Here is a 12,640-nt window from a genome sequence, read left to right as displayed (position 1 = left end):
TACAGAGAGAGCACGCCTTTACAGTTCTCAACCCCTACCTTCCTGCATCTCACCTCACTGCTTGTGTCTTACCCTGGACACTTGGAAGTTCAATCATTCGTTTAACACTGCTGTCATTTAGTATTCCTGGCTATCTGTCTGCCTGCCTAGTGCATGCTTCTGCTATTGGAATTTCTCATCACCTGCCCTGTTCCACATTCATGCTCCCTTCCTGTCTTTTCATCCCCTCTTTGATCCATTTGAACTTGAACTGCACAGACCACCTGACCCAGTCTGATCTCTTCCTCTAGCCATCTCCTGCACTCTAAGCTCAGAATTCATGAAAGCCACTGTAAATGGAAGCAGAGGAGGATGAGTGGGCAGAGCATGGCTGCAAAGGGAGATAGGACAATGAAAGCACAGAATGAAGCAAGATGACACAACAATAGATTAGAGCAAGGAGTGACTATTTGAATGGAAAGTGGTGCTTCGAGTTTTGAGCCTGCAAGTCTTGACACAGAAAGCTTGCAATGGTCAGTGTGGCGCAATGAAAGCCTGAAATACAATCAGCTGAAGTCATCAGACTTTGGAGGGGGGAAGGTAGTGATAGTTTAAAACACGAGTTGGGCCTCAACTGGAGTACTGCGTGCAGTTCTAGTCACCACGTTTTCAGAAGGTTGTGATTGCACTGACAGGGTGCGGAGATTTACCAGGACGCTGCCTGGGCTGGAGGGTCTGAGCTCTGAGGAGAAATCTGATAGGCTGGGGCTGTTTTCCTTGCAGCAGCAAAAGTTAAGAGAGGACCTGATAGAGGTGTATATGATTATGAGGGGCTTAGATAGGGTGGATAGAAAAGTACTTTTTCTATTAGTATAGGGGTCAATAACTAGGGGACATAGATTTAAGGTAAGGGGTAGAAGGCTAAGAGGGGAGTTGAGAAATTGTTTCAATGAGGGTAGTGAAGTCTGTCATGATATCCAGATCAGCATGTCATGGTGCAATCACACACACACTGATGGGCAGGCATTTGGACCAACCAGCACACACACAACATCGCAGCCAATAACTAGTAAGAGCACACGCACGATAAAAGGGGGAACACGAGAGTTCCCGCTCATTCTGGTCGGAGACAGCTCAGGACACAGAGCTTGCAGTGTGACACTCAGACATAGACCATGTGCTGAGTGCCTCACCATCATTAGTGATAGGGCTAGGTCCATAGGTTAGCTGGTAGCGAACGTACCCAAGTCTATAGTTAGTTGCATCTGTTAGTTAACATAATAAAATCAAGTTGTACCATCTACAGCCGTGTTGGCTCATTTGTGTATCAGGACACCCAACACGACAAAGTCTGCATCTCACTGCCTGAAAGGGCAGTTGACTCAGAAATTCTCGTAAAACTTGAGAAGTATTTAATATTTTGGAGGTAGAGTGGAGCTGTGTCCATTAGTGCCGGACTTGCCAGGACTGCAGGAGGGGAAGAAGGCTGACAGCCTGGCCTTCGTGTCTCTGATAGTCTGGAGGCGGGTTTTACTCGGGTGGAAGGCATCGGCGCAGCCCAAGGCGACTGCATAGCTGGGAGACTTTTGTTTTATTCGTTCATGGGATGTGGGCATCGCAGGTTGCACCAGCATTTATTGCCCTTGAGAGGGGACCAGTTAAAAGTCAACCACGGTGCTGAGAGTCTGGAATCTGGAGTCACATGTAGGCCAGACCGGATAAGGACGGCAGATTCCCTGAAGGATATTAGTGAACCAGATTTTTTATTTTTTATTTTGGGGTACCCAATCTCTTTTTTTCCAATTAAGGAGCAATTTAGCATGGTCAATCTACCTAGCCTGGTCATCTTTGGGTTGTGGGGGCGAAACCCACGCAAACACAGGGAGAATGTGCAAACTCCACACGGACAGTGACCCAGAGCCGGGATCGAACCTGGGACCTCGGTGCCGTGAGGCAACAGGGCTAACCCACTGCGCCACTGTGCTGCCCTTCAAATGGTTTTTTAACGACAATCGACAGTGGTTTCATGGTCATCATTAGACTTTGAATTCCAGATTTTTATTGAATTCAAATTTCACCATCTGCAGTGGTGGGTCCCCAGAGCATTACTCTGTGTCTCTGGTTTACTAGTCCAGTGGCAATACCACTCTGCCACTGCCTCCCCGCTTGTCAGAATTCCTGCACTTGGAAAATATCAAGTACGCCATTAGGGAATCAGAGGAGGGGTTCCAGTCGAGGTGGATGCTGTTTACTACCTTCTTTAAGGAGCTGGTTGTAATCAGCAAATAGGGGGGCATGGGTGGGGAGAGATGGAGGAGGGTTCTGGATATACAAGTGAAAGATGATCTGGGTTGTGGGGGTAGTTTTATAAAATTATATAAACCTGTGTTTTTTGGAAGGTTGTAAAATTGAAAATTTCTTGAATAAAAATATTTTTCAAAAGGACATTTAGGGAGTATTTAGATGTTCACTTGCGTTGCCATAACCTCCCAGGCTGTGGGCCAAGTGCTGGAAAATGGGATTAGTGTAGTCAGAGCTTTGTTGGCCGGTGTGAATACGATGGGTCGAATGGCCTCCTTCTGTGCTGTAAACATCTGTGAATCTAGAATAGTTGAGCAGAACAGGACAAGAACAGGAATGGAGTGGGCTGATGGAATTTGGAAACAATCGGACGTTTATTCACCTACGAATTAGATGCTTTGTTACGACTGAGAAATAAAAGATAGGTTAAAAAGTGGCTTTTAGAATTGACAAGTCCTGCTGTAGAACCCAAGTGTGGGCCAAGTAGATGGTTAACTGCGTTTAATGAAAGCACACTGGTATAAACCTTTTCCTTTTCTTTCTGGGTGATCTCATAATCCAGCGATGCTACAATGACAACTTGATTGGTGCCATTACGTTGTTTGCTTGTAAACAAATGATTAAAGAGGCTTGATTTGGCATTGTACTGATGCTTTGTTATTTACACAATGAGAAATATAGAACTCTAATGGGAGATTTCTTGTACTTAAGCCTTTCATGTTTGTATGTGTGCAGGTCTCTTGCTGTCTCTGACCTGCCTTGTTACTTGCAGAGACTGTGGAGTTCCATTTTCTTGTGGATGTTCTGCTAATTGGTTGCTGAAGCCAGACAAAATGTAAAACCTGTTAAGAATAGTATTGGGACCAAGTGTGAAGGGACTGCTCTGTTGATGTGAAATGAGTACAGTTTGAGCCAGCCCAATCTAATTTGCGCCTTGTTTCCTAGCATCCTCCAGGCCAGATGAGAAGGAAATACAGCTCATGCTCCACAATATTCCTCGATGATAGCACTGTCAGCCAGCCAAACCTGAAGTATACTATCAAATGGTGGGTACAGAATGTGACAAGTAAGGCGATTCTCTTATATAGAGTTTTTTCTTAAATAGGCAGAGTTGGGATTTCTTTCCTTACCACCAAGGTTTAACAAGTTGTATTTGTGGGCTACATCTGAATAATCTTTTAAATTCAAGGTAATCAAAATATTAATCTTTTGAAACACATTCGTATTAATTATGCAAACTCCAACTTAAGACCATAAGTTATCGGAGCAGAATTAGACCATTCGGCCTATCAAATCTGCTCCTCCATTCATTGCGATCATAACTCCAGTTTCCCGCCTTACCCCATAACCCTTGAGTTATGTTATCTCTTTCAAATGGTCAATATTCTAACTGCATGTTTGAGAAGAAAACATGTGATCATCAATAGAGCCTGGTTTGCCATTAAAGGAAAGTATATATATAATTCTCTCCAGTACCCAGCTTTGCACTGCAACCACCACCTAAGAGAGCCAAGAAGGTAATTTCTACTTGACTTCCATCAAGGAGCTTGGTTTGAAACTGCTGAGAAGAGCTAAAAGGACTTGGTCAGTCCCTTTTCTCTCTTTGAACCCAATAATATATGGTGTTGGTCTGGTTGTACCTTGCTCAGTGCGTTCATTTATTTAAATTAGGCACTTGAGAACATATATACATGGATAGAAAGCTTGAAGACAGATGCAGAGCTGTGTGCGCTGAGTTCTGCTTGCATGTTAAAGTGAAACTGAGACTCGATCACGTGACACACTTCCCTTCTGGTGTTGGCATACTACTTACTATTAGAACATAAGAACTAGGAGCAGGAGTAGGCCACCTGGCCCCTCCAGCCAGCTCCACCATTCAATAAGATCATGGCTGATCTTTTTGTGGACTCAACCCCACTTACCCGCCCACTCACCGTAACCATTTATTCTTTTACTATTGAAAATTCTATCTACCTTTGCCTTAAAAACATTTAACGAGGCAGCCTCAGTTGCTTCACTGGGCAAAGAATTCCACATATTTCAATATCTCCACTTGTTAAAAATATTTTCCAAAGAAGTATAACTATTTATAGTGGATGTGCCTGTTTAGCCACCATTACATAAGTGTAAATAACTAATGTGTCTGAGTCTCTAAAGTGTTTAACGGTAACCTGCTGATACGTCTTGATCTTGTAATGGTAAACTTGTCTGGAGACTTATTTAATTGTTCGCAGTGTTCTGTGGGATTGTCATTCTTGGATGTTGATCCTGGTTGCTTTTGGAATCTTGTCCTAGATGCAGTAGGACTGTATCATGGTTGAGGAGATGGAATGGATCTGATTTGTCCTTGGTTACGCCTCACTGTTACGCCTTTCAGTGCAATGACTTATAGTATCTTGGTTCCGAACAAATTCTTGGTTGCCATATATTTTCTGTCGGATCTTGGATGTGAGCTTGCATACTTGGCAATTCTGGACCTGCATTTTTATCATCTTCTCTTGCATTTTTAAAAGTTGCTCTCTAGTTTCTGAGAGAGTAGAATGGGTGAGAGTGGGTAAATTAGTATGAGAACAAGTAGTGTGATTGATATTCCACTTCTCTAATATCCTGAAACGGCTGAACAGACAGTCGTGCTTGATATATTGCGCCATTGCCGAATAATGGGGTACATGGTGAAGTAGTTGATGATGAAAGTAAAGTCCGTGCCATGGAAAAGAAAGAGGTTGAATACGATTTTGGACCACGGATATATAGGAACTTGATGTGAAATCACTGGTTCTTTGTGCTGACTTGACATGTGCCATGCACTTCTTGACAGTGACTTCAATGTCATTGTTTATACCAGGCCAATTGACTGTCTCTCTTGAGTCGTGTCGTCCGATCCATGCCATTGTATGAGTGATGAAGTGGTTGAAGTATATCAGGTCGCAAAGATTCTGTTGCGATGACCTACGTGCTTTTATAAATGACTCCCTGGGACATGCCTACCGCATCCAGGTAAGGCCAAAATTATCATGTACGGTCATGAACATGTTAAATTGAGTCAGGCCATCCGTCGATTATGGTTTTCCACAGTTTCTGTAGTGTGGAATCTTTCGTTATTTGTTCTTGTAGCTGCTGCCATTTGCATTGTGCAAAATGTACCCGATCAATTAGGGACTAGCATTCACCTGTAATGTTTGAGCTCCCTTGAAACTGCCAATTCTGTCACAAAGATTCTGGATATTTTGATGTTGGGTTGTGAGCTGAGGTGATGAGGATTATCCTGCTGCATCCTCCACTATGTAGAACATTTGTGACACCTTGGAGGATTGATTGTACTTGTACTCCAGGACTCTGGAACATGCACATAGAATTAGTGAAGCATTGTACTCCAAGAATTATTTCACAGTGGTAGGGTTTGCCTTGGCCTTTCGTGTCTATGGACACATGTCTTTTCGAATTTGTGCACTAGTATGTTGGCACTTGCCACCATATCAAGCTTGGCCAATGGTGAATAGTTGGCAACTTTCTTGGGGCGGATCATTTGAATCTTGGCAAACACCTCGGGTGTGTGACGGTATCTACGTTTTCCACGAGATTGATGGTGTGAAACTGGTGGTCACCGCTCTTTGACTCGTCATCATCCTGTTCTGATTCGCCAATCACGTCATGTATATGTTTCTTGTGGGATACTGAATGGTCATTCTTATTGCTTGAAAGTACCCTTGGGTACTCTTTGGATCAGTGCATTGTTCTTTGTAGCTGCATCGGCTTTTGCTCTAGTTTACTGCCAATGGCCTTTTCTACAACATGCCTTGCAGTATTGATAGAAAGTTGGATGTTTCCTTGGTGTAGGTGCACCTTCCATACGTCTTGGTAGGTTTGGGTGTCCTCGTAAATGTGTCAACAATTGGGGTTGTAATTGAGTCCGGAAAGGATTGCTTTGTACTTGTGTCCATCCTGGAGTAGCTCATCAATGCTGTACATTTTGAGCTTGTCTAGCCAATCGTTCTGGAACGTGCCCATGGGACACAACAATTCTGTCTGCAGAAGGAGGCGATTCAGCCCATCGAGTCTGCACCGGCTCTTGGAAAGAGCACCCTACCCAAGGTCAACATCTCCACCCTATCCCAATAACCCAGTAACCCCACCCAACACGAAGGGCAGTTTTGGACACTAAGGGCAATTTATCATGGCCAATCCACCTAACCTGCAGATCTTTGGACTGTGGGAGGAAACCGGAGCACCCGGAGGAAACCCACGCACACACGGGGAGGATGTGCAGACTCCGCACAGACAGTGGCCCAAGCTGGAATCGAACCTGGGACCCTGGAGCTGTGAAGCAATTGTGCTATCCACAATGCTACCGTGCTGCCCTTTGTTCCAGTGACTTCGATCCAGAAACTCAATGCAGATTGGTCAAATTTGTACACAATACCAAAGTTGGAGATGGATGGTTGATTCTAAAGACGGGACCCAAAATCTACAAAAGGCATTGCAAAATATGAGAGTGGCGGCACAATGGCAAATTAAATTTAATGTGGATGTAAGTGTAAACCGCTGCCCACAGGAAGGAAAATGATGACCTTCAACCCACATAGATTGGTTTTAAATAGTGGTAAAGTCACAAGTGTTTGCAGAAAAGGGTAAAGTACGGGTAAGTGCAGGTCCAACAAAAACAGCTTGGTGATTTTACCTCCAATGTCCTATGTATGCCCTTGTGCCACTGGATTTGCTGGTTTGCATTTGGTAGGACATAAAGCTTTGTTGCCTTTAACCAAATGATTGTTTTGGATATGCAGCAACAGTGATCGGCTTGTGAATGAAAATCCCACAGCAAGGATTAGTCTGGTATGACTATCTCTGTGCAGCTAACTGAGAAACACGACTGATACAGTGTGAACAATGATTACTGCAGAGTGGCACGAGTGGAATATTAACTCAAGTCCTGTAGGCTGGATTTGGTGCTTTATTGCTTGAACACCCCGGGGATTGCAAGATTTAACATGTCTCAGTTCCGAGAGGTGCTGCCTCGAATGTACTGGGCGTAACTGGCCTAGCCAATCATCATCAAGCTAAATCTGGGCCTGTGAAAAACCATGCTTTCTCTCCAAGTAAAAAAGTTCCACTATTCCAAGCTTTGACAAAGAGTCATCGGACTCGAAACGTTAGCTCTTTTCTCTCCCTACAGATGCTGCCAGACTTGCTGAGATTTTCCAGCATTTTCTCTTTCGCTCCACTGTTCCAAGGTCATCTTGGAGAGGAGGGATAACTCCGGGCTCCTTTTCAAGTCCTCACCACTTGCTCCACCCGTTACCTCAAACACCAAAAGGGAGGGCCGCTTAAGAAGAGGCAAAGTTCCTGTGCAGCTCAATCTTCAAGACATGGACTTTGAGCGAATGGTCACTTTTGTACAGAGTGGGTGTAAGGTATTTTGGAATGTCTGCAAAAGGATAGTCAATGTTCTAAATAACCCCCCTTTCAAACCCATCGGTTTGAGATGTGTGGCAGAAATTCCTTCCTCAGCCATGGTAGTTTGTGTTGTTATGGTGCACAGGCTAATTTTAAACGTGAATGCTGCCATCTACTGTACAAGATATGGAGTGCAGTGACCCAGTCAAACTAATATTGGAGAATCAAGAGTTCAAATACTGTCTTCACCTCTTCACCATTAACATTAGGCCTGTTTTCGAGAAGTTGGCTCAGTTGATTAAGACGCTATTGATTAATTTTAAAAAGTATGTTTGGTATATTTAGTTAATGTGTTCACATCATTCACTTAGCTAAGAGGACGGGCAAAACCAGCAGCTGGATTTGTTTATTGTCACGTGTACCGAGGTACAGTGAAAAGTATTTTTATGCGTGCCATTCAAACAGATCATTTAGTACATGTAAAGAAATTACATAATAGGGCAACACAAGGTACACAATGTAAATACAGAGACACCGGCATCGGGTGAAGCATACAGAGGCGTAGTATTAATCAGATCAGCCCATAAGAGGGTCGTTTAGTAGTCTGGTAGCAGCGGGGAAGAAGCTGTTTTTGAGTCTGTTTGTGAGCGTTCTGAGACTTTTGTATCCTGTCAGATGGAAGAAGTTGGAAGAATGAGAAAGCCGGGTGAGAGGGGTCTTTGATTATGCTGCTCACTTTCCCAAGGCAGCGGGAGGTGTAGATGGAGTCAATGGATGGGAGGCAGGTTCATATGATGGACTGGGCAGTGTTCACAACTCTGATGCTTCTTGTGGTCCTGGGCCGAGCAGTTGCCATACCAGGCTGTGATGCAGCCAGATAGGATGCTTTCTATGGTGCAACTGTAAAAGTTGGTAAGAGTCGATGTGGACATGCAGAATTTTCTTTGTTTCTTGAGGATGTATAGGCGCTGTTGTTGCGCTTTCTTGGTCGTAGCGTTGGCGTGGGTGGACCAGGACAGATTGTTGGTGATGTGCACGTCTAGGAATTTGAAGCTGTCGACCATCTCCACTTCGGCACCATTGATGCTGACAGGGGCATGTGCGATACTTCATTTCCTGAAGTCAATGACCAGCTCTTTAGTTTTGCTGGCATTGAGGGAGAGATTGCTGTCGTTACACCACTCCACTAGGTTCTCTATCTCCCTCCCGTCCTCTGACTCGTCGTTGTTCGAGGTCCGACCCACAATGGTCGTGTCGTCAGCAAACTTGTAGATGGAGTTGGCCCCAAATTTTGCCAAACAGCCGTGTGTGTATAGGGAGTGTAGTAGGGGGCTAAGTGTGCAACCTTGTGGGGCCCCGGTATTAAGGATTATCGTGGATTCATTTAACTTTCACTTGGCTCAGAAGTAGATCGCGTGAAGGAAAATTGAGACCATAGGATAAAGCGAACAACTGTGGGCTCAAAAAAAATCTTGACGCAAGGACTCCATCATGGTGAAAGGTTGGATAATCTTTAACCTTTAAATTGCCTTCACCCCATTGATCTAATAGAGGGCTGTTGATTCAATAAGTATTAGATGCTTGCTACTGAGCGAAAGTTGGCATGGCAAGTTTGGCCTCTTTGCAGAGGTGCACTTTCTGTCTCAAATCGGTGATCTTCATGATGCTTGGTGCAAAACAATGAATGCTTCTTTTTTGAAGGTCTCACACCTCATTCTTTTAATCCCTGCGATAATTCACACCCAGCAGTGAAAGCATTCAACGAGAAGCAGCAGCTACTTTATGTACAGTCTACACAGAGTGCTTTTAAATAAAGAATGAATACCTTACAAACAGGTACTTGTTTAATTTTGGGACACCAACGAGGATCTGCAGCCAGACACATTCACCTCCCAAGTCATTCACCTGTTATTAGTTTCTAATGAGGGCCCCTAAGAGGGAGGAGCTGTCTGCTCTTGGTCAATGGCTTGAAGGTAGAAATACAACTGGCGATTTGCGCTGCCTGACTGTTGCCGCCCCCTCCACTACTGGTCCCAACATGCCTGAGACCTGAAGAAAAATACTACTACTTCCAGAACGTTCTGCTCACCAATTCTGAGAGTTGGCAGCACTCTGTTTCTGATTTCCTAGCTCATGCCAAGAAATACCAAATGAGGTTTATGCCAGGATATATACAGTGCACAAGTCTGTCTTTGCCATGCCATGCCATGAAAATGGAGATCTATTTTTGGATTGAAAGCTCCTACAGCTTAAACAAGGTGTACAGTGGAGGTAGGGATTTGAAACTGTCACCCAACATTCTGACACTGTGGGCAGTAGCTTTAGTTAGGTGCTAATATTCTATGAAAGTTTATCCTTGAATTAACATTTCCAAGTTCAACAGGCTCAGTAAAACTTTGTGATTTAGTTGAAACCCTCTTACGTTTGAACCTGTAGATCCCAGATTCATATATTTTCATCCTAAGGAGGAGGAAACATGCTAGAGGGAGGACGAGGCAACCATGGCTGACAAGGGAAGTCAGAGACAGCATAAAAGCCCAAAAAAGCATACAAGGTGGCAAGGATTAGTGGGAAGCCATAGGATTGGGAAACCTTTAAAGGAAAGCAGAGGAAACAGAGAGGGGGGGGGGGGGGGAGATGAAATATGAGTGCAAGCTCATGAATATACAAGAAGATTGCAAGAGTTTTTTTTCAACATATAAAAGGTAAGAGAGAGGCAAGAATGGACAGTGGAAAATGAGGCTGGAGAAGTAGTAATGGGATACAAAGAAATGGCAGAGTTCTAAACAGGTACTTTGCATCAGTGGAAGACACCTATGGAATGCTAGAACTTCAAGAGAGTCAATGGCAGAGGTGAGTATAAATCACCCGGACTGGGTAGGCCACACCCCAGGGTTCAGGAGATAGCTGAGGAAATTGTGGAGGCATTGGTGATGAGCTTTCAGGAATCAGGCAGGGAGTGTCCCAGAGGACTGGAAATTGGCTAATGTAACAACACCCCTGTTTAAGAAGAGAGGGAGGCAGAACATGGGAAATTATAGGCAGGTTATCCTGACTTTGGTCATTGGTAAGATTTTACAGTCCGTTATTAAAGATGAGATCGCAGAGCACTTGGATGTGCATCATAAAATAGGAGTGAGTCAGCACGGCTTTTGTCAAGGGGAGGTCATGCCTGACAAATCTGTTATAATTCTTTGAGGAGCTAATGAGGAGGTTAGACAAAGGCGAGCCAATGGATGTGATCTTATTTGGATTTCCAGGCCTTTGACATGGTGCTGTACAGGAGCACGCTAAGTAAGAGAGCACATGGTGTTCGGGGCATGGATAGAGGATTGGCTGATTGGCAGAAGGCAGATAGTTGAGATAATGGGGTCTTTTTCAGGATGGCAGCCATTGACTAGTGGTGTTCCGCAGGGGTCAGTGTTGGGACCACAACTATTCACAATATATATTAACGATCTGGAAGAAGATACTGAGGGCATTGTTGCTAAGTTTTCAGATGATACAAAAATATGTAGAGAGACAGATAGTGTTTAGGAAGGAGGGCGGCTGCAGAAGGACTTGGACTTGGAGAGTGGACAAAGAAGTGGCAGATGGAATACAATGTGGAAAAGTGTGAGGTGATGTAATTTGGTAGGAAGAATAGAGGCATAGACTTTTTTCTAAATGGGAAAGGGCTTTGCGAATCAAGAACAAAAGGACGTAGGAGTCCTCATCCAGGATTCTCTTAAGATTAATGCACAGGTTCAGTCGGCAATTAAGAAGGCAGATTCGATGTTGGCATTCATGTTGAGAGGGCTAGAATACAAGACCGGGGATATACTTCTGAGGCTGTATAAGGCTCTGGTGAGACCCCATTTAGAATATTGTGAGCAGTTTTGGGCCCTGTATCTAAGGAAGGATGTGCTGGTCTTGGAAAGGGTCCAGAGGAGTTTCACAAGAATGACCCCCAGAATGAAGGACTTGTCGTGAGGAGTGGTTGAGGACTCTGGATCGATAGTCGGAGTTTAGAAGGATGAGGGTGGATCTTATTGAAACGTACAGAATACTGCGAGGCCTGGATAGAGTGGACGTGGAGAGGATGTTTCCACTATTAGGAGAAACTAGAACCCGAGGGCACAACCTCAGACTGAAGGGGCGATCCTTTAAAACTGAGATGATGAGGAATTTCTTCAGCCGGAGGGTGGTGAATCTGTAGAACTCCTTGCTGCAGAGGGCTGTGGAGGCCAAATCACTGAGTGTGTTTAAGACAGAGATAGATAGGTTCTTGATTAATAAGGGGGCTAGGGGTTATGGGGAGAAGGCAGGAGAATTGGGATGAGAAACATATCAGCCATGATTAAATGGAGCAGACGCGATGGGCCGAGTGGCCTAATTCTCTTCCTGTATCTTATGGTCTTATCACTTGATTTTGCTTTGTGCTATTCTGCTTGTGAAGGTGGTCTTGAAATAGTTGGGGTTTCTCCTGGTTTCGCAGATAGCCCCCTGATGTGACATTGAACATCTGGTTAAAGCCAGGAGTGTGGCCTAAATTAGGGGCTTGATGAATTACTTGCCACATTCGAGCAGATAGTACACAGGACCCGCCCACCTCCTCGTCCAAAATCACAGGGAGCAAGACCTTTGTCAGAAATTCAGCACACTGCTTGGGGAGACAAAATTGTGGCTTTGCCCACCTCCTCAGCCAAACAAAAATTTGATCCAATGTCCCACTAATTCACTGGAGGGGATTTTGATCAAATTGGAACTCTGGAAGTTCACTACAATTCACAACTGAACCTCAAATTCAGACTTGTACCTCACATTCATTACCTCAGTAATATTTTTAATGGTAAATGATTTTGTTTAGTGTCTTTCCTTGGGCAAGCATTGACTGAAAGATTTGCAATTAATAAGTAGGAAATGTTAATACTGGTCTATGTTACCCACAATTGAAACTACTGACATTTTTCTAAGACTGATGCTA

The 12,640-nt window shown here is 44.1% G+C and overlaps 1 protein-coding gene across 1 annotated transcript in view; it reads left to right on the top strand.

Annotated features, from left to right (window-relative positions):
• LOC140424834 (cyclin-Y-like) overlaps nucleotides 1–12,640 on the top strand; it is a 272,509-nt gene that overhangs the window by 213,679 nt on the left and 46,190 nt on the right. Inside the window, 1 exon segment of the mRNA XM_072508309.1 lies at nucleotides 3,226–3,326. Coding sequence (XP_072364410.1) covers nucleotides 3,226–3,326 — 101 coding nt within the window.

The sequence above is a fragment of the Scyliorhinus torazame genome, chromosome 6 (genome assembly GCF_047496885.1).
Source record: "Scyliorhinus torazame isolate Kashiwa2021f chromosome 6, sScyTor2.1, whole genome shotgun sequence".
NCBI classification, from domain to species: Eukaryota; Metazoa; Chordata; class Chondrichthyes; order Carcharhiniformes; family Scyliorhinidae; genus Scyliorhinus; species Scyliorhinus torazame.
This window is presented reverse-complemented; position numbering and strand designations above follow the sequence as displayed.